Genomic DNA, 20,602 nt, shown 5'->3' with positions numbered 1-20,602 from the left:
CCTCTTCTGGCCTGCAGACATACACACAGACAGAATATTGTATACATAATAAAATAAATAAAATATTTTTTTTTAAAAAAATGTTAAAACTACCAAGAAGATTTCACCGCCAGTGCCTGGTGTTGAGTCTGTTATGGATCTAAGAGGATGCTGGCTCTTAACATATTAAAGCATTTTGAGTTGGGAGGTCAAAAGAGGAGAAAGGGCCAATTAATGGAGTTCTTAGCTGTTCTGTCATGAATTCCAGCACACTGTACTAATACAGATGACCCAGAGGAAGGAAACTGACAGTGCAGGGGAGAAAGGAATCGCTGCAGGAACGAGCATTCTAAGTAGGTGAGAGGGGATGGGATCCAGGACACCTGCAGCGAGCTGACCTTAGCCGCACAGACAGCTCATTTGTGAGCACCGCAAGGAAGGCACAGTTTACGCTGACCCAGTAGAAGATCTGGGGATGGGCGAAGCACAGAAAACCTTCTTGGTTGTTTATTTTCAAGGCGAGTGGATTTCTTGGTGGCTGGGAGAATGTGGAAAGAGGAACTGGACTCTGAGGAAGGAAGAGTTCTGGCCTGATCATCCACAGGGGATGCAGAATTGCTCATCATGACCAAGGGCACTTTGGAGTTTGGAGTTACAACTCCGGTGAAACAAGCCGACCTGGCTGTATGTGCTCCCCTAGGTAGAGTCAGCTCTCCAAGTGCAGACACGGGGGAGGATTGAGGCAAACATGGAGGCCTGTGGGGGTCCTGACTGACAAAATAGGGACAGGATCAAGGGGCTCACAAGCATGATTGGAATGATGTCATGTTATTATAGAACATGAACCAATGGAGAAGAGCCACGAGGAGCTGAGTGGATGGGAGGAAATGAAAATGGAGCAGCCAAGAGACTGCAGGTCCTGATGAAGTCAAGACACTCACGAATGGATCCTACCTGACACTGACAAGAGAGCTTCAAAGGACTTCAAGGCTACCTTGAACTAGACAATTTTTTTTTAACCCTGTCCCAAAAACACAAAAAGGAGAGCTGGAGAGATGGCTCACCAGTTAAGAGCACTTGCTGCCCTTGTAAAGAACACTGGTTTTTGTTCCCAGCACCTGTGTGGCAGTTTACAGGCATCTGTAACTCCAGTTCCAGGGGTCCAAAGCCCTCCTCTGGCCTCCTTGGGCACCAGGCACACACATGTTGCACATACATACATATAGGCAATCCTATATATAAAATTAAAAGAATAATAAATCTTTAAAAACACACACACACACACACACAAATTAACCAAGAAGAAGAAGAGGAGGAGAAGGAAGAGGCTGGGCAGTAGTGCATGACTTTGATCCCAGAACTTGGGAGGCAGAGACAGGCGGATCTCTGTGAGTTTGCGGCCAGCCTGGTCTACAAAGTGAACTCTAGGACAGCCAGGGCTATACAAAGAAACCCTGTCTCAAAAAAACAAAATAAGTAAGTAAATAATAAAAAGGAAAAAAAAATCTGTGGCTTCAAATGGTGGTATATTCCTTTAACCCTAGCGTTCACTGTGATCCCAGTCCCCGGGGATCTGTCGCCCTTTTCTGACCCTGCAGGCACCAGGATATGTGCACTGCATGTGCATACAAAATCTGTTTAAGAATGAACACAAAAGCAAGAAGTGGAATAACAGAGGGTGATCAGACAAACGAGGCGGAGGAGGTTTTGAAAGCCCCAAGAGCTGGAAGGTCGACACGTTTTCTGGCTCATGACGCACAGACGTTTGAATCGAATACTGAAATGGCTGCTGGAGTAAGGACTGTTGAGTGGAACGCTGCTGTGCACCGCAGATCTTCAGAAGAGAGAAATGTAACGAACTGATTTTGCTTTGTTTTGGTTCCGGTTTCCCCGTGTAGCCCTGGCTGTCCTGTAACTTGTTTATGGGCCAGACTGGACTGGAATACAGAAGTCTGCCTGCTTCTGAGGGCTGGGATTAACAATGTGTGCCCAGCAGGTCTCTGTTTCAGTTCCCAGCACCCACATGGCAGTTCACAACCACCTGTGACTCCAGTTTCAGATGACCTGATGATACCCTCTGCTGGTTTCTATAGGCACCAAGCACACAAATGTTGCACACAGATATAACTGCAGGCAAAACACCCATACATGTAAAGTAAAAATGGAAAAACTGTGAATCCATATTCATGTTGGGACTGGTGGCACACACCTGTAATCTCAGCACTTGTGAAGTAGAGGCGGGAGAATCAAGAGTTTGAGGCCACCCTTAGCTACTACATGAAACCATCTTTAAAAATAGAGTTCAAAAGCTCGGCATGCCAGTATAATCACAATCCCAGACCTGGAGAAGCTGAGGCAGGCTAGACCAGCCCAGACTACATAGCAAGTTCCAGGTTTTCAGACCCGGTCTCAAAAAACAAAAACAAAAAAAACAAATTAAATAAATAAATAAATAAATAAATAAATAAATAAATATAAAAAACTCCATATTCACATACTCTTTTTTGTTGTTGTGTTTTAAGACAGGGTTTCTCTGTGTGGCCCTGGCTGTCCTGGAACTTGCTCTGTAGACCAGGCTCACGTCAAAGTCAAAGATTCTGCCTGCTTCCGTCTCCCGAGTGCTGGGACCACAGCTATCTCCACATACTTTTATGTACCTGTGGATTTTCATAAAGGATTAAAATAAATTGTTAACAGACTAGAGTAGCAAACAAACTCAGAGTCGATAAATCAGAAGCCCCTGTCACTTCTGTAGAATGAGCTAACTGAGGAGACCCTCATAGGCAGCTGAAGTAATCAAAGACGCTCCTCATAGACCCGGGTACACTGAGAGTATAGCTCCCTATGACTTTATGTCTTGTTTGTTGAGAAGGGGTCTCCCTAACCTGGTTCCAGCCTCCTGAGTGCTGGGCTTACAGACACATAGGCAGGCGGCACCATGTCTGGATGCAGTTTGATTTTTTTTAAGCCTTCTTCTAGTTCTTACTGTAAATCTCTGGGAATCCACCTTTGGGTTCAGCAATGTGTTGAGAAAATGAGACTAGAGAGACACAAGCAGACTCAAGCACTCAAAGGCATTGTTCAACAGGAGGACAGACCCCAACAAGAACACATTCCCATTTACACATCATAGCGTCTTTGCTCATCGAGTTCACATACGCACGTGCACACACACGGGCACACGCGTGCACACGCGTGCACACACGGCAGGGAAGCACAGAACCACCTACACACGCAGCACTCACAATCTTTTCCATCACCCTATCTATTCAGGGTCATCACCTGGCATACACAGAAAGTCTCAGTCCCAGAGACCTCTACCAACCTTTAGCAAATGAGGCAACTGCTGGGTGACCAGTTCCTTAAACTCATTGAGGCTCAGGCTGCCTTTCCGTCCTTCCCGCCCTGCAAAGGTGAAGAAAGTGGTGACCACAGTCTCGATGGCCGCCTCCAGTTCACTCAGTGGCTCTGCTGCCATCAGTACTGCAAAGCAGAAGCTGACGTCCTCACAAACCAACCTGATGGGAAGAAAGAGACCAAGAGAGTTAGGGATCCAAGTACGGGTGAGGTGAATGCCTGGGCGGGTCAGCGTGGAAAGATGAAGGGTCCAGAACAGGCAGCGGTATTTAGTTTGCATTCACTTCCAGAAGTTATTTTTCTCTGACTCTCACGTCTGTGTGTCCTTCTCAAGTGTCTGTCTTAGGGACACCTCTGTAGTAGTCTCTCTATTTTGGAGGTTTTTCTTTGGAGTCTTCTGAGTGTGGTAACTCCAGGTATGGGGTCTCTGCTCTAATGGCCCTTTCTTGTTGTCATTCCCTGTCTTAGGGTCAGGAAGCTGTTTGTCTCCAATGCTTATTTCTGTTGAGTCTCCACCCTCCCACAGACTAGCTGCTGCTCCTAGTAGAGCAGCCTAGGGTTGGCAAAGGCCCAGCTGAGGTCAGGTCTGGTTCAATCGGGCCAGACCCATCTTCTCTGCTCCACACCCACCTCGTCTAAGGCGGTCAGAGGGTGCTCAGTCCCAGACCCCACCGGCCTTCCCCACTCCTGCCCATGGTTGACAAGGTCCAGAAAGGGACTCTTCAAACTCCTCAGACCCATAGCTCACAAACTATTTGGCACGAACACCCAGTGCCCCTGGGGCTCCAGTAAGGGAAAAAATTCATCTGCTGATGCCCCTCATTTCTGTTCACCCACCCACAGACTCCTGCAAGGACCTTTGCCTGCTTTCCGAAAGTCACTTCCTGAATCTCTGCCCGAATGAATCCACTTGGAAGGAGGAACCTGAAAACTGATAAAGAAAAGAAGGTCTCCTCCAGGCTCTCTGCAGAGTCAGGCAGAGTAACTCACCCGGGGAAGGGAGGTGGGATGCGCCGAGCTGAGCTGGAGCCTCGAGGCTGAAGTTTTTAAGCACCAGGGAAGAAGAGAGCCACTCCCAAGTCCGAAGTGTCAAGTTTCCGCCTCCGCTGATTCGGAAAAGAGGGGACCGCCCCTGCTGTCACTAGCCATCCCAACACTGCGTCACGCGACCAGGACACAGCCTGATGAGGAGGGATCAGAGGGTCCCATCACACCCCATTACGGTGGCTAATCAGGAAGAAGGGCTGCTACTGTTGTTGTTTAGAATAATTAAAATAAAAACAGTTGGAGAATTCAGCACTGGAAAGCCCGGTCTCAGAAACCAGAGACCCTGCAAAAGACCCTACAGTCCAAGTCCACTTGGAAAGCCCCAGGCTGAGGCCCCCATAATGAAATCCCAACTGAAATTCTCCGCTGAGCTCCGAGACAGAAGTCCCTCACGGAGGCACATAGGCTAAGCAAACCTGGGCAGAATTTTCCCCTTTCCCTGCTCAGCCCGCACCACAGCACACTTCCCAGGGCTTCTCTTCCACCTCCTTCCTGCTGGGCTCGGGGAGGGGGTGTAACCAAGAAAAACATAGGGCAGCCAGTTGCCGCCCAGGAGACAGAGGGCGCCTCTGTCCACTCCTGGCCCCTGGCCCTTGACGGTGTCATTTGTGAAGGGGTGGAGCCGGCGGGGAGGAGGGTCCGCAGGGAAAGACAGCAAAAGACAGGTTTCCCCTCACCGCTCCAGGTGCCACATTTGCAGCCTGCCTGTCTGTCGAGAACTTGCTGCCACCTCAGGCCCAGTCAACCGTGAGTACCCTACCCTGACTGGGATATGTCCCTGGCTTAGCCAGTCTGGAGAAAAGAGGGCCTCAGAAAGACCCCCAGGAGTCCTAGAAAAGGATACAGCGGTGCTACGAGGGTCTGGCAAGGGTCTGGGAGAGTCAAGGGAAAGGGCGTTTGGGATCTAGGAGAGATACGGTTTGGAAAGCGGGGAAAGGAGGCAAGTGAAGGTCAGAGGGCTAAGAGCTTGTGAATGAAGATGCCACCCAACTCCCAGGCCACCAGACCTTCCTATACAGGACCCTGTGCTTCTTGCCAGACACCACAGTCTAGGTGTGGAGAGGGAGGAGAGTCAGCCCTGCTCCTTTAGGGTAAGAATAAGAAAGGCTGTTCCTGCCCCCTGGCCAGCCTCAGTCTCTGGCATCCCTAACCAGCCTTGTCAAGAACAGGATCCTAGGGAAGTCTGGGAGCAGCAGGGCATAGGCCATGGGACATCATGAAAAGGGGGTCTGTGGCACTGTGCCCTGTCCCATCTCTGCCTTCACAAAACCTCCTCCTTATTCCTATATTTTCAACCTTGAACCCCACTTCTCTCTCCCCAAATTTTTTCCTCTTTATTTCCACCCTTAGGTCCTCCCTTCATAAAATTCCAATCTGCTGGAGGGCCCCAGGCAAACCTCCAGATTCCCCCCATAGATGAGGATGGTAACTGAGCCACCCAAATTCCTCCCTTGAGCACCCCCTTATCCCTTTCATCAGCCAGGCTTGGGTTCTATCTCCCCATCTCTGTGACAACTGCTTCTTGTGACTGGATTCAGGTGACAGTCACAAGGGCTCCATTGAAGAGCTGGGATGTCATCTAATCGGGACCTATTGTCCAGTCTACACAGTGGTGAGGAAGGATGAGGACACCTGATCTGAGACATCTGAGCTTCCCCCGAGGCTGTGGGAAGCGTGACCCTCCCAGAGCCAAGGGACTGAGGCCCCTAGCTTAGCTGTCCATTCTCCTGTTCTCGCCCAGCCCTGGAGCTCAAATGACCTACTGCACCCTGTCCTTTCTCTCCACACAAACCAGCCCTATCCTGCTCCCACTGTAGCCACAGAAAGAGAGCCGGCCTGAGGCAGGCATGGACAGCACCAGGGACACCGCCTTCAGGTTAGCTCCCTCCTTAGAAGCTGTCTCCAAGGAAAAACCTCAGACATTTCCCTCTCCCTTCCTTCTGCCTACCTGACGGAAAGGGGTGGTTTGCAGAGGAGAGAAGCAGAACACGAGGCATGGGAAGCATGCCCCAGAGAAGACAAAATGACATACTGAGGAAAGAAGGAAGCCAGTCATGGCAGCTCACACCAGTAATCCCAGCACATGGAGACAGGACTGCCCACACACAAGTTGAGGGCCAGCCAGAGCTAGTTCCAGGATAGCCTAGGCTATAGGATATAACCCTGCTATAAATAAATAAATCCCAAGTACAAAAAGATGGAGACATAACCAATTGACCTGGGTTTAATCATTGGTGCCTAAAGAGGAAGAGGCAGACTGCCGACAGGAAGCTGGCAAACAGCGAAACTCCCCTCTCCAACAACTCATGAATCTCCCACCTTGACTGCCACACTCCCACACCCCTGAATCAGCTCACCAAAGATAGCAGACTTCTTCCTGGGATGGGCAGCAACATCAGCTCACTTACAATAACAGTAAAGCTTGCCTGTGACAGGCCTGGAAGGTAAAAATAGAGCGGGAAGGCTGCCCAGTCCTGTGTCCACCCATGCCTGCCACACCTCACCCCACCCCGTCTCTGCCCAGGCAGCCAGGAGCCAGCTACTGCAGAAGTTTGTTGCATGCTCAAGACCACCAGTTTCTATTGCTCGATCTCCATGCCCATCCCTGACTCCCTCTGGAGAGACCAGCATGCTAGGCTGATTTACCTGTGCTAGGTCTCTCCCACATTGCCAAATCTCAATGAAAAAGTACAAGGGAGAAGGGACCTATCCTGTAGCTATTTGAGCTGTAAAACCAGGGTCAAGCCTGAGGATCCCCCTTACCCAGACCCCAGATATCCCAAACCTGGTTTACAATTTACTTCCATCATTGTGGGGTTAGGTAGGTGTGCTGCTGAAATGGGCTCTGAGCTGGAGACTGCCATGGAGACCCTCATCAATGTGTTCCATGCCCATTCGGGCAAGGAGGGGGACAAATACAAGCTGAGCAAGAAGGAGCTGAAAGACCTGCTACAAACTGAACTCTCCGGCTTTCTGGATGTGAGCAGAGGGTTGAGGTACAGGGTGGAGGAAGGGATGGGTGCCCCTGCTATATCCCTGCCTCTCGCCAAGCTCAGCCCAACCAGCTTCCTCTTCCGTTCTTTACTAGGTTTTTCCAGGCTCTCTTCACTCCTCCCTGGTAAAGCCAAAATGCCCTAGTTTACTGACCACCTGTCAATACTAGGCACTGCAGATCTATCCAGAACACAGCATAGAATGGAGTCATGGCCAGGCCATGGTGGCACGTGCCTTTAATCCCAGCACTCAAGAGGCAGAGGCAGGAGGATCTCTGTGAGTCTGAAGCCAGCCTGGTTTACAGAGTAAATTCTAGGACAGCCAAGGCTACACAGAGGAACCCTTTCTCAGAAAAAAAAAAAAAAAACAGAAAAAGTAAAACCATGAACTGAAAGAAATACAGAACCTTAGAACTGTGGAGGTTATTTCTCTGAAGCACATGGCTTCTCTACTGAGGTGGCACGTGAGGCATAGGTTTCCACGGGAAGACTGTAGGTAAATTAAGACTTGGTAGGAGGTGTCCGTGGGGTGTCCGTGGGAAAAGAAGCATGGGAGGAAGGGTGGGAAGTAGGCTCAGTAGCTTCCTTTAATTGGAAGATGCAGAGAAGTAGAGACAGACTGCTAGGCTTCATGAAGCTGCGGTCCTGCTATTTTGTTGCTGTATAACTTTTGTTTATACCCCGGCTGTCAATTTGTTTCTTCTCTATAATGGAAGCATTGAAAATGTCTCCACATTATTTGCATTAGTGTTAAAGCCAGGCTTGGTGGCACATATCTGCAATACTGGCACTAACAAGGCAGACCCAGGAAGACCTCAGGTGCCAGGCCAGCTTGGGTCAAGTGGCAAAAACCAGGGGCTTTGGGTTTTTTGTTTTGTTTTGTTTTGAGACAGGGACTCACTGTGTAGCCCCAACTGGCCCTGAACTTCAATAGATCACCTGTTTCTTTCCCCACTGAGAGCTGGGATTAAAGTCATCTGCCACCAAGCCCTAAATTACTTTGTGTATCTTTTGTTAAAACTCTGTAAGGTCTAGGGTAGCACTTGTCACATTGTAGACCATCATGTACGGCAACTGTTGTTAGTATTACCTCTGCTAGTTTCTGCAGGCAAGAGGAGCGCACCAGTCTGTAGTGCTGCAGAAGACTCCCATACATAGTAGTCTCACTTGCTCATTTCTGCCTCTCAACCACTGTGCAGGCTCTAACTTAGTGGTATAAATTTCCATCTTCTCCTTCCACAGGTCCAGAAGGATGCAGTTGCTGTGGACAAGGTAATGAAGGAACTGGATGAAAACGGAGACGGGGAGGTGGACTTCCAGGAGTATGTCGTGCTGGTAGCTGCTCTCACAGTGGCTTGTAACAACTTCTTCTGGGAGAACAGCTGAGCACATGGCCCCAGTGGGCAGTGCCCTTCCTCTCCACCTTGTCAGGCTTCCCCCTTTAGCCCATTTCTCCTCACCCCACCTGTACCTCCCCATGTCTCTATCCTTACCCAGTCTCTCACCAAGGGCACAAGAGTAGTGGTCCAGGTCTGCCGTGCACTTTAATAAATAGGTTTCCCTCACCAGCTGTCAATGTCTGTCTCCTCTGGTCTGGATATGTGTCAAGTATGAGGGCTCACTCCCAACTCTTTATCTTGCAGAGTTTATCTTATTTAAGGAACACTCAAGACCCAAAAATGTAGGGGTCCAAACTTTTAGCTGAAATTGAAGTGCCAATGGCTTCTCAAGAAATTATATAAGCAACTGGCAATCCCAGCACTTGGAGAATGAGGCAGGAAGATTCTGAGTTCCAAGCCAGCCCATACTACATAGCCAGAGCCTAGCTCCAAAAACAAAAACACACAAGCCATCAAAAAAAAACTGAAGAAAATTCAGGGCAGTGGTGGCACACTTTTAATCCTAGCACTCAGGAGGCAGAGGTAGGCAGATCTCTGTAAATTCTAGGCCAACCTGGTCTATAGAATGAGCTTCAGGACAGCCAGGGCTACACAGAGAAACCCTGGGACAGTGGTGGAGGGAACCAAAACAAAACAAATGAAAGAAAGGAAAAAGGAAAATACATCAAAGTCAGCCTTTACAGCCATTTACAGTTCTGAACACAGGGACTGGGTGGGGGGATTTAATTCAATGGGTTCCAGCACAGTGCATGGATTGGGGGGTGGGGGTGGCTTGAACTAGGGCTTGGTGAAGTACACCTTTAATCCCAGCCCTCTGAGGCAGAGGCAAGAGGATCTCTGAGAGTTCAAAGGCCAGCCAGGGCTCCACAGTAAGACATCCTATATAATGGGCTAATCCTAGTTGTCAACCTGACTACTTCTGGAATCAACTAAAACTAAATACTTCTGGAATAAAACTAAAACAGGGCTAGGCACACCTGTGACAGATGATATGCTTTATTGGATAATTCAAGATGAGAAGACCCACCTGAAAACTAGCCACAGCTTCTAATGACAGCCCATATAAAAGGACACGGAAGAGCTGGTTGTCCACACCAATAATTCCAGCACTAGGAAGGCAGAGGCAGGAGGATCTTTGAGTTCAGTTCAATGTCAGCCTGATCTACATAGCTAGTTCCAGGAACACCAAGGCTACACACTGTCTCTAAAAAAAAAAAAAAGCAACAATAAAAACAAAACACACTGCCTGGCATGGTGGCACACCCTTTAATCCCAGCACTTGGGAGCCTAAGGCAGGCAGATCTTTGTGAGTTCAAAGATAGCATGGTCAAACCCTGTTTCAAAGAACCAAAACCACACACCACAAATAGGGATGAGTAGAGGGCCAGAGCAAATCACCCAGGCTCTGAGGTTCTAATAAAGACTTTTTAAGAGTTATCTTTTAGAGTTTAGGGATTGGGGATAACGATACAAACATTGCTTCCAATCAAACCTAAGCTGCTCTTTGAAATCAGAAACCCCTTCAAAGTGGGGCATAAACTCGTCCAGAAGGTAATTTATTAGGTACCCTAGCGATTAAGGCCACCGACCACTGCCCAACGGGCAGAGCACCACACCTAACTGCAGGGACCTTCGCCGAGGTCCTAGGGGATTCGCCTGCGATCCCTGCGCCGGCCAAAGCACTTACCACGCCCCTGCTTGCGCGCGCAATGACGCAAGTGCGTCGACGCCATTTTAGCCAGTCACGCTGCACTAATGCCTGGCAGCCATTTTGTTTTGGGCACCAAGCGGGAGTTGGCGGCGCCGGCCGTGGTGGCACAAACGAAGGGAAGGAAAGGGCAGGCCTGACGAGCGGGAGGAGCGGCCGACTAGGTACCCGCCCGCAAGGAGTGAGTCTCGCGTCAAACCGTTTAAGCCTCTAACCCAACCGCCCAGCTAGTTGACCCGAGCGGGCCCCATCAGCTCAGCTTCGGCCGGCCCCCGGCCCGCGCGCCGCAGCCGTGGTGGCAGCCCCGGGAGGAGCGCTGGCGTCCGTCTCCTTCGGTGAGTTTCTGCGGGGAAGCCGGGGCGGGGCGGGGCGGGGCGGCGCGGGCAGCGGGCCGGGCGGCGCGGGCGGCAGGTGTGGACCGAGCCGCGGGGCGCGCAGGCCGGGGAGGGGGCGGAGCCGGGAGGCGGGGGCTGAGCCGGAACCGCGGCGGGCGGGCTGGCGCGCGGGCGAGCGGGCCGGCAGCGTCGGCGGTGCTGGCCCCGCTGGTCCTGTATGGTTCCGGTGGTTTGGTCCTGGCTTTTCGGCCCCGAGCCTTGCTTATCTAGACGAGCGCCCACGCCGGAGCCCCAGCCCCCCCAGAGTGGTGGTGGTGGTGGGTAGGGGTAACAACGGAAATAAGCAACTGACCAGTGGCGCCTTGAGAGGCTTTAAGAATGGGATGGAAGGTTAAATGTAAGGACCACGGGATTTAGCGGCCGCTCTAGCTGTTTGGTTTTGCGGCCACCGAAATGAGACCCAAAGCCCTGCTTGGCTAGACAAGCGCTCCGAGTTAACGTCCCCAACCTCTTATTTTTATTTTAAAAAACCTTTAGTTTGAGGCAGGACCTCAAGTAACCCAGGCTAGCCCTGAGCTTGGCCATCAGGTCTGGCTACGGTTAAATTTTGTGGCGTGCTTTTCAGAGAGCTCTCATGTTGAATACCCGAAGAAAACCTTTTCTGACTTTACCCTGCCGTATCTTACTAGAACTCCACTTGCATTCGGAGTTGAAAATCGGTTTTGAAATCAGGCATTTGTTCCTTTTTATTTGTCTGTGTGAGAGAGAGTTCATGCCTCAGTGTCAAGTGTAATCCACAATGACCTCACCCTTCCCCTGTCTCAGATGGGAATTGAACTTAGGGCTTCATTAGTGCTAGACAATCCCTGCACCGCTGAGCTGTGTTAAATTCCCGGCTCCTGCACGTTTCCTGATCCATGTCTTTCAGTTTTCTATAGGCACCTAAGATGCACCTAGGTAGCTCTCCCTCCAACCCCAGTTGCTGTTCCCCAGCCCTCGTGGCCAGATTGTAGTTTAATTGGTCCAAATCCAGGCATTAAGGTAAATTAAGTTTGGTGTGGGGTCTTTTTCTTTAATATTCCTTGGCTAAATCAGTCTAGGATGAAAAGAAGAGTGAAAGCCAAGCTCCTAGGCCTTGGCTACATTTGATTCTGCCATTTTGGAGACTTTGGCAGACATTGTCCATACTGGGGCTTTGACATTTTAATAAATTGACAGACTTGTGATGTAAACTTAAGTTCTTAAAATGAATTTTAATATGATCTTCAGAGTTTGTAATATAGGCCAGCCTTTCATTGGTTTATGCCTTGTTCTTCAGGAGACTGTAATCAGCTGGGCAGAGGTGGTGGCTCAGGCCTTTTAATCACTTGGGTGCAGAAGTAGCTGGTCTACTGGTCGAGTTCCAGGACGGCCAAGGCTACACAAAGGAGTCCGGTCTCAAAAAAAAAAAGCCAAAAGAAAAAAAAAGGAAATAAAGAAAACAAGATCTTGATTATTCTGCTTTAATTTACTCATTATGCATATTGTCCTTTGTAGATTCTCGGGATTTGAAGATGGCTGCTCAGTCGGCACCGAAAGTCGTGCTAAAAAGCACCACCAAGATGTCTCTAAACGAGCGGTGAGGCAGCCAACAGCAACTTCAGCTCCTTCTAAGGAAACAGTACTTAAGTTGGCCCTGGGGTCCAGTAACAAAAACCAGTTGTAAGCTAAATAACAGAAGGCTTCAGACTTCTGTTCTTAATTGCATCTAATGTGGTACACAAAACAAATTGGGCGGTTGTTTCAAAACCCCTTATCAGTAGATAAGCTGTCTGAACTATTTTCCTGGTGGGATACATTTTTTTGAAGGACTCCTCACACTCTTCTTTTTTTAAACATTGATACAGGTGGTGCAGCATGATGATACGGTGTATCCTGGCTGCAGTAGGCTTGCTGCCTAGTCCAAGACCAGCAGTGTTGTGTCTGGCCTGTAAGAGGCAGGTAGCAAGCCGCAACTATGTCCAAAGGCCCCTGAATGTCATTCTTGGGCCTTGTAAGAGGCACTTGCTTTGCTCCATTTCACTTTCTTTCCATTCTGCTTTTTAGTTTGTTTTGTTTTGAATTCTTTTGACAGCTGTGTGTTTTCTTCCATAAAACTTAACAGAAATGATAGAATGTCCTCATAGGCTCTTAAGTGGCGGCATTAATTTAATTTTCTCAGAAGTACTGAGTTAGAAAAAGTGATTATTTGAAGACTGAGAAAATTTATTTAAAGGCAGTTTTTGTTTCTGAGAGTTTCATTTATTTGGTGTCGTTCACCATTTTATCATGTTGTTGCTAGAAGTTCCAAGGCATTTAATGTCTGTTTTTGCTTCTAAAGCAAATGTACTTCTCTGCTCATATTTTAAGATGTAATACGTTAATTACCTGTGTTCGTGTGTTACTAAGTAACATGTTAGAATGTAATAAACTTACATAATTTGTCTGTACTATTTCAGTGGACTTTAAAGGTGTTCTGGTTTTTCCTCCTGTTTGTCCTTAGAATGAACCCTTCCCTCTCCAAAGGTGTAGGCATTTTGTTTGTCTTTGTAACTGCATCTCTGTCTCTTATCATCATACTTGCTTAATGCGTGTTTTTCATACTTTCCACTTCTCTAAGAGCTGTTATCTGAGCCCTTGTTATCACTTTTAATTGTGCTGCACTTGACTGCATTCTGAATTTCTGGTTCTTGCAAGTTTGTGGAAACAGAGGAGTCTTTAACCCACATCCACCTTGATCCAAATGTGCCACTTTAAAGTTCGTGGGATCTGGAGCTCCTGGTCTAGCAAGCCATGAAAATGCCAATAAGTGTTTTATAATAAAGCTTTTATTTAAACACCCATTTTGTTCGACCTTGAAGCTTTACTAATATGCTGAAGAACAAACAGCCGATGCCAGTGAATATTCGGGCTTCGATGCAGCAGCAGCAGCAGCTAGCCAGTGCCAGAAACAGAAGACTGGCCCAGCAGATGGAGAATAGACCCTCTGTCCAGGCAGCATTAAAACTTAAGCAGGTGAGAGAATGGGTTTTGGCAGTCTGTCAGGCAGTCCACCAAGGCTGTCAGGATATAATGGATGATTAGAAGATGGCTCAGGCAAAAGCTGAAACTTCTCTGAACAAATGCTCAAAGAATTCCAGTTTAGGCAGGTACCAATTAAGTAACTTTTTTTGGTTTTGTTGTCTTTTCTTTTCGGGACAGGGTTTCTCTGTGTATCCCTGGCTGTCTGGTATTCACTCTGTAGATCAGGCTGGCCTTAAACTCAGAGATGCATCTGCCTCTGCTTCCTAAGTGCTGGGATTAAAGGTCTGTGCCACCACCACCCGGCTTAAGTAACTTAGTACTTTTTTCCCTCGGGAGTTTGACACCTCTGTAGGTTTATCAGTGAGAATTAATTGATTATTTTCTGATCCTTACTCTTGAAATAGCATTTTTTTTTTTAATCTTTTTCTACAAAGAACTTTTGTTTAGTCTGAGAGTGTTGTTCATTGGTAGAGCTCTTTCCTAGCAAGCACAAGGTCCCCCTGATTCAGTTCTCACCACTTCCCAAAAAACAGGAGAATAACTTTGTTTTAGTTGCTTAGCTATATATAAAATGATTTCCAAGCTAGAATAATCTTATTCTTCCTAGTGCAGAGTCTGAATGGCCTGGGTCTAAGGTTTTCAGTGCTAAAAACAGCCCCTGGTTTTTACATCACAGGAGAGCAAGCATACAGGACGATCAAATGTTAGTTCTCTTTCACATTTCCAGTACGAGATAATCCTGTTGAGGCCTGAAATAAAACCTGCTCTTTATCATTCGTAGACTTTATATGCAAGTCCGGAGAGTGGCTGTGGAAGGATATGTCCAAGCTGTGGCTGGGCGTCCAGAGGGCGGTGCCATGCAACTGTAAGGACTTTAACTGGTAGCACTGCATGGCTGTGCATAGAGTCAGCACTTATAACACCCACCCCTCACTCTGAACCTTTGGGCTCACTGACTGAAAATAAGCAAGGCTTTCTGCTTTGTCTACCTTTCAGCCGTGGCGTGGTTAGATTCATCCGTGACTCAGTAGAGCAATAAGCCATAGGCCCACCGTTTTCCAAGAGTAAATAAAATTTATGACATCTCTGATAACGCTGTGCCAGGTCCTTTCAACAGGCTAATGTCTAAAGCAGCAGCAAACACCAACTTCAGCATTGGTAGGATGCTCTGAATCTGTTCAATAGCCCCATGTCCTGTAAAGAACTTGCAGTGTGGCTCGTGTGATGGAGAGGGAGGGGCTTTTTCTCTTTTTACTTACGTTAAGGCCAGATGAAGGGTATATACAGTGGTTATCTCAGAATTTAGAAGCATTATGAGTTCAAGGCCAACCCAAATTTTGTTTAGTTTTTGGTTTTTGTAATTGTTTGGTGTGCTTTTGAGGCTAGTGTCTCAGTGTGTAGCTACTACTAGCCTGAACTCTATATGTAGACCATGGTGGTCTCAGACTCACAGAAATGTAACTAAACTTGTACCTCCAGAATACTGGGATTAAAGGTGTATGCCACCCACCACACCCAGATCAAAAACTAAATTGTTTTTTTAATTTAAGTATATATATGTCTATGTGTGTGTGTGTGTGTGTGTGTGTGTGTGTGTGTGTGTGTGTGGTTAGTAGCTACTTTATTATGCAGCACAGCTCTGGAGTAAAAACGGAGTAGTGCTATGAGTGTTCTATGAGTGTCCAGGATGGAGACGGACTCCCCGCTCTACTGTTCAGGAGAACGAGTATACTCAGTAATTGAACATGAGAATGCAGTTGTGACTTCATAGTTGTGTGCTAGTGTCTGGAGGTACAGTTCAGTGGTAAAGTATATGAATTTCATGCCCACGCACCACAAAAAATAATTACTGTGGTAATTGGGGGAGTAACAAGACAGGCCCTTGAGGTCGCTTTCGCCTGCCTGTGCTAAGTGCCTAATGATAAGAGCCTTTCTCCTCTAATTGGAAGCATTTTAAGATTTTGTGTCTGAAAGCTAATGTTTCAGCATCTTTTGCAGAGCTCTTAATTCAGGGAAAGAGTACATGCATAGGCCTTTGTATATGTCTGTGCCATTAGTGTGTGACAGAAGTGGATCGTGTGCAAGAAGACCATTTTCATTAATATTGACTGGCTTTGTGGAAGACCAGAATGCTAATCTTGGTTATATTCGAGGCTGTATTGTCTCTTTTTCCTTTGAAGAAATCTATCTGAGATGTGATCTTCAGAGCCATTGGAGAAACTAATATTGAAAATTAATATATCTAGTATGTACTTATTCTATGTGTGGTCTTTTGTGGTTAATAGATTACTTGTTTTAATTTTAACATGAATTTAACTGATTCTCTATGAAAATATATTTGGATTGTGTTTTCAAGGCCATTCTTCTGGCTTAAGGAAACTATTGGCAATGGGAAATGTGGAATTTACAGATTTTTAAGAAATGAAAGGAGAGGATTGTTGATTTTGTTTGTTTGTTTATTTGCATCTTAAGGTAAAAAAATAAAATAAAAAGGATCGTCTGGCGATAGATACTCAAAGGAAAACTGGAGCACACTGGCCTCTTTGACTGAGAAGCCAATCTTGTCCTTAAGTCTCAAGAATTCAAGTGAACTTGTAATTTAAGTTTACCAGAATGTGATGCACTTCCAGTGGTGTGTGAGTAAGCCTTTCCAAACAGTGTAGTTCTTGGGCAGGTATGGATGAAGACACGTGATTGTCAACCTGTGTCTAAGAAGCATCAGGTTTGCAGCTACTGCTGTGACTTGAGTAGTCATTTAGTAAGGTTGTCTGCGCTGGTGCCAGTGTTGTACACCATGCTAGAACTTCTAGAGCTTTTTTTCTGGATCAGAATTCTGCTTTATCCATATTTTGAGGTAAATAAAGTCTTTTTTGTTTGGGATTCTATGTTGCCCACAACAGGCTTATTATACCCTCCACACCAGGTGCCTCACTTGCCTCTTTTGTCCCTATACTTTAAACTGCCTAATCCCACTGAATTGCTTTTTTTGATCTCAATCCTCTAACACCTTTTTTTCCAGAAGAGCTTAAAGCAGCGCCTGGGTAAGAGTAACATCCAGGCACGTTTAGGCCGACCCATAGGTGCCCTGGCCAGGGGAGCAATTGGAGGAAGAGGCCTACCCATAATCCAAAGAGGCTTGCCCCGAGGAGGAGGACTACGTGGGGGACGTGCCACCAGAACTCTGATTAGGGGCGGGATGTCTCTCCGAGGTCAGTGTTTGTGTGTAGCTGATAGTGGTTGGATTCTATCCTCTTCCCCTTTCTCTTGAGCTGCTTATGGTCATATTTGTTTAGCATCTTTAATCCTAAATTTGTATTAATCTAATTAATAACTTTTGAAATCACATTTTTAGTACTGCTGCATGTGTTTTATCGATATCATTCCTTTTCTGATAATGTGCAATGGTGAGAGGCTATGACCTGCATAGCAACAGGTAATTCATGTCATCTCCATTCCATTTGAAAACACCTGCTGCTGCTTGAATCAAAGCACATTCAAGTTCTGGAAATAAGTCTTAAGAAATGTGTGGTTAGCATGTGCGAGGCCCTGGGTTGAATATCCTCAATACCAAGAAAAAAAGTATGGGTCTTTTGACCTGTGTCATGACTGACTGACTGCCTTCCTGAAATGAAAAACTATTAATCTGGAAGAGAGGGGACAGTTTGATCCGTTGTGTCTACCTATCTGTATCATTCTCTTGGGACATGTTACCCTGTTCCCTTTGTAAAGTTCTTACCCCTCAAGAATATATTGAAAACAGGAATTAACATTTATTTTTAAATCTACCATAATGCCAGGCATCTGATTGTTAGCTTAAATTCATGAACTTAAGTCCCATCTTTTTTTTTCCCCAAAGATGGCTATGATCAGAATTACTAAGTTGAATAAACTGCTTAATCTGCTCACACACACTGTGCAGTTTGCCCCACCCAGACTAAACATTAACTAATTATTACTATTTAACCCTCACCGCCTTCCTTTGGTTAGAATCTACTTTGTCTCTCTTGGATTTACCTGCATATACATTGTATACCTCCTCTCCAAGGTCAAAACCTGCTCCGAGGTGGACGAGCCGTAGCTCCCCGAATGGGCTTAAGAAGAGGTGGTGTTCGAGGTCGTGGAGGTCCTGGGAGAGGGGGCCTAGGGCGTGGAGCTATGGGTCGTGGCGGAATCGGTGGTAGAGGTTAGTCAGCTACCAACTTCAGAGAGTAGCTCCCCTTATTTTCCTCCCTTCAAAACTCAGAGCCACCTTTCTGCACAGCTTCAAGTCAGGCAGGCTTGTTTGTTTGTCTTGTTTGTTGTTTTGAAACTGGCTTGTTTTCTAAATTAACATGCTGATAATGCAAAGGTCTATTAGGATTAACAGTTGGGTACATTTTCCAGAGCCACATTTTAGCATTCTCCAGGTTTTTAGAAATTTAAATTGTTTATTAAAATGATGCAGTGACCGGCTTGGAATTTTTCCTTTTTTCTGTATCTACCTGCTGTTGCCACCACCACCACCATTACACACCCATTCTTTAGGCCAAAGCCAGTTTAATGGAGATAGGTGAAGTGGAGCTGAGGTGAAGCACAGTGAACACTTACTGTCATATGTGAGGTGCTGGGTTCAATCTTACACCCCTAGAAACAAAGTAAGAGGGAGATAAAGGTGAAGGATGTAGCTCTATGCTTAGTCTGCATGAGACTCCAGATCCAGTCCAACAGGATGAGACCTGGCACCTGTTGTTGGCACTGAAACCAAGGATTTATGTAGGATTTGTGAAGAACTAAACACAGTTTTCCTGATCGATGCTGAAAGATGTGTTTCTACCAGTTAGCCAGCTGGCTGTTGTTAGTAATCTTACCTTGGTGCCTTGATTCTTGTCTTGTGATCTCATGGACCAAATCAGAAGAGTTGAATGACTGTGGTGTCAATACCAAATTTCATGGGATGTTTTCTGGCTTAAGAGCTTAACAAGAAACTCCCAACACCTACCTGTTCATGGGTTGAACAACTTACTCTAGTAAGCTCTATAGATAATTGATCTTGTTCATCCTAAAGTGTGGGATAGGTCTTCATAATCCACAACATTGATGGTGCTGAAGAATAACTTAGGACATCTGATAAGGGTGTGTTTCTTTCTCTGCCATTCTGTGTCACTTAGCTTATTGAATGAAGTATGAACTTGTATGGGTTTCAGGATTTCCAAGACAATTTCCAGATTGTCATGACATAGTTTCTGAGAGAGATTTCAGAGGTTAGGAAAGACTAGTCGATTTTGAGAAAGCTGAGTGTTAGGTTACTGAATTGGAATTATTTCTCAGATAATAGTTGTCCTAAGGTGACCAGTCAGAGAAGTAGCGGCTAAGTTTTTTCTCTAGAATAACAGATGAGGTGATACAGAAGAATACTGTGATAACCCTGGATTCTCTGTGCCCTTTTTACTGCCTCCTAACTAACTAGGATTATATATTTTAATTTAATGTATTTTAATTATGAACTTAGTAAGTTCCAAACTTTTGGTGGTTCCTTTGTCTTAGGAATCTTTGCTAATGTTGTTTAATTTTTTTCAGCTAATTATATACACCTTTAATCCCAGCAACTGGGAGGTTCTTGTTTTTGAGACAGGGTCTCCTGTAGCCCTGACTGGCCTTGAATTTATGATTCTCCTGCTTTTGCCTCCCAGATGCTAGAATTACAGGTGTTCGTTATGTGGTGCTGAGGATTGAACCCAGGGCTTCGTCCATACTAGACAAGCACCCTACCAACTGAGCTACACTTCTGCCCAGGAGTGCAAGTTTAAAATAAGGCTAGCTGGTCTGCATGGCAAGACCCTGTCTCAGAGTGGGAGGGGCAGATTTTTTTTTTTAGTAGCATTTAAAGATGAATACATAAGAGGGACTCATTGTGTGTGCTTTCCGTGTATTGCTTTCTACCCAGTGTTTTCTTGTTTTTTCCATACTTCTTTTTACCCTGAGCTCATCTCAGCTAGGCCCCCAAAGTATAACGGGGCACTTTTTCTAGGAACCATCAAACCTATGTGTAACTATCTTCTTTATTTTTTTTTCTTTTTCAATTTGGCCAGGTCGGGGTATGATAGGTCGGGGAAGAGGGGGCTTTGGAGGCCGAGGCCGTGGCCGTGGCCGAGGGAGAGGTGCCCTCACTCGCCCTGTGTTGACCAAGGAGCAGCTGGACAACCAACTGGATGCATACATGTCGAAAACTAAAGGACACCTGGATGCCGAGTTGGATGCCTACATGGCACAGACAGATCCTGAAACGAATGATTGAAGCCTGCCTGCCTACCCACTGTTAGACTCTTGTTAAAGTCACCACACCTATATTAAAAAAAAAAAAAAAAACTTGAGAAAACATGAGAAGAAATCTGATTGATGCTGGAAGGACCGGACCTATCACAATAGGTTGTGGACTTGCCTGCTACCAGATGGGGCATTTAGTCTGTTCCATCTACTTTTTGATACTGTGTTACATGAAACCCTATTTTCCTTTGATTTGGTTGAGTTTGTTTTGTTGTTTATCCAGTCACCCAGACTTCTATTTCAACAGGAATGCGTTGGCTTTGTGAGTAGAACCTTTTTCCAGTCTGCTTCACCTGCCATGTACGCTGTCATTTTAATATTTCTTCTGTTCATCTTTATGATCCCAGAAAAAGTTCCCAGAAGGAGCCAGTGGGCTCTGGGATAGAATTCTACATCTTCCTTAAAAGCTTTCTGGTCGTAGCTAAAACTCTATAAGGT

General features: G+C 46.4%; 3 protein-coding genes across 11 annotated transcripts in view; 2 read left to right on the top strand and 1 right to left on the bottom strand.

The window, feature by feature from the left end:
• S100a13 (S100 calcium binding protein A13) overlaps positions 1–10,608 on the bottom strand; it is a 14,575-nt gene extending 3,967 nt beyond the window's left edge. Inside the window, exons 1-4 of one of the 2 annotated variants that reach the window (XM_050118669.1) lie at positions 10,464–10,608; positions 9,804–9,885; positions 8,467–8,637; positions 3,305–3,497 (exon numbers count right to left, since the gene is read on the bottom strand). In XM_050118669.1, coding sequence (XP_049974626.1) covers positions 3,305–3,457 — 153 coding nt within the window. In that variant the 5' untranslated portion in view covers positions 3,458–3,497; positions 8,467–8,637; positions 9,804–9,885; positions 10,464–10,608. Of the gene's footprint in view, positions 1–3,304; positions 3,498–4,326; positions 4,518–8,466; positions 8,638–9,803; positions 9,886–10,463 lie in introns of both variants that reach the window. The other variant, XM_050166498.1, reaches the window with a different exon arrangement.
• On the top strand, positions 4,517–8,952 carry S100a1 (S100 calcium binding protein A1). 2 transcript variants are annotated; one of them, XM_050118674.1, is made up of 3 exons: positions 4,517–5,130; positions 7,209–7,362; positions 8,619–8,952. In XM_050118674.1, the coding sequence occupies exons 2-3, from the start codon at positions 7,222–7,224 to the stop codon at positions 8,760–8,762; spliced, it is 285 nt and encodes a 94-aa protein (XP_049974631.1). In that variant the 5' UTR covers positions 4,517–5,130; positions 7,209–7,221; the 3' UTR covers positions 8,763–8,952. The 2 variants fall into 2 exon arrangements, with proteins under 2 accessions (XP_049974631.1, XP_049974629.1); XM_050118672.1 differs by having other exon boundaries at positions 7,205–7,362.
• Positions 10,609–10,671: 63 nt separating the features above from the next.
• On the top strand, positions 10,672–20,596 carry Chtop (chromatin target of PRMT1). Of its 7 annotated transcripts, none has more exons than XM_050166483.1 (6): positions 10,672–10,819; positions 12,356–12,437; positions 13,699–13,852; positions 16,881–17,070; positions 17,907–18,044; positions 19,930–20,596. In XM_050166483.1, the coding sequence occupies exons 2-6, from the start codon at positions 12,373–12,375 to the stop codon at positions 20,133–20,135; spliced, it is 753 nt and encodes a 250-aa protein (XP_050022440.1). In that variant the 5' UTR covers positions 10,672–10,819; positions 12,356–12,372; the 3' UTR covers positions 20,136–20,596. The 7 variants fall into 7 exon arrangements, with proteins under 7 accessions (XP_050022440.1, XP_050022441.1, XP_050022445.1 ...); XM_050166484.1 differs by having other exon boundaries at positions 10,759–10,819; positions 12,356–12,520; XM_050166482.1 differs by lacking the exon at positions 10,672–10,819 and adding an exon at positions 10,990–11,216 and having other exon boundaries at positions 16,884–17,070.
• The last annotated feature ends 6 nt before the right edge of the window (positions 20,597–20,602 follow it).

The sequence above is a fragment of the Alexandromys fortis genome, unplaced genomic scaffold (genome assembly GCF_014885135.2).
Source record: "Alexandromys fortis isolate MF-2015 unplaced genomic scaffold, M_Fortis_MF-2015_v1.1 scaffold_152, whole genome shotgun sequence".
Classification (NCBI taxonomy): Eukaryota; Metazoa; Chordata; class Mammalia; order Rodentia; family Cricetidae; genus Alexandromys; species Alexandromys fortis.
This window is presented reverse-complemented; position numbering and strand designations above follow the sequence as displayed.

What these genes read in the sequence shown, in the direction of transcription:
- S100a1 (XM_050118674.1), top strand. Translation starts at nt 7,222, where the DNA reads ATGGGCTCTGAGCTGGAGACTGCCATGGAGACCCTCATCAATGTGTTC. An exon ending in AACTCTCCGGCTTTCTGGAT is followed by an intron (nt 7,363 to 8,618) that starts GTGAGCAGAGGG and finishes CTCCTTCCACAG; the next exon opens with GTCCAGAAGGATGCAGTTGC.
- Chtop (XM_050166481.1), top strand. An exon ending in AAGATGTCTCTAAACGAGCG is followed by an intron (nt 12,438 to 13,698) that starts GTGAGGCAGCCA and finishes TCGACCTTGAAG; the next exon opens with CTTTACTAATATGCTGAAGA. An exon ending in CAGCATTAAAACTTAAGCAG is followed by an intron (nt 13,853 to 16,880) that starts GTGAGAGAATGG and finishes CTTTTTTTCCAG; the next exon opens with AAGAGCTTAAAGCAGCGCCT.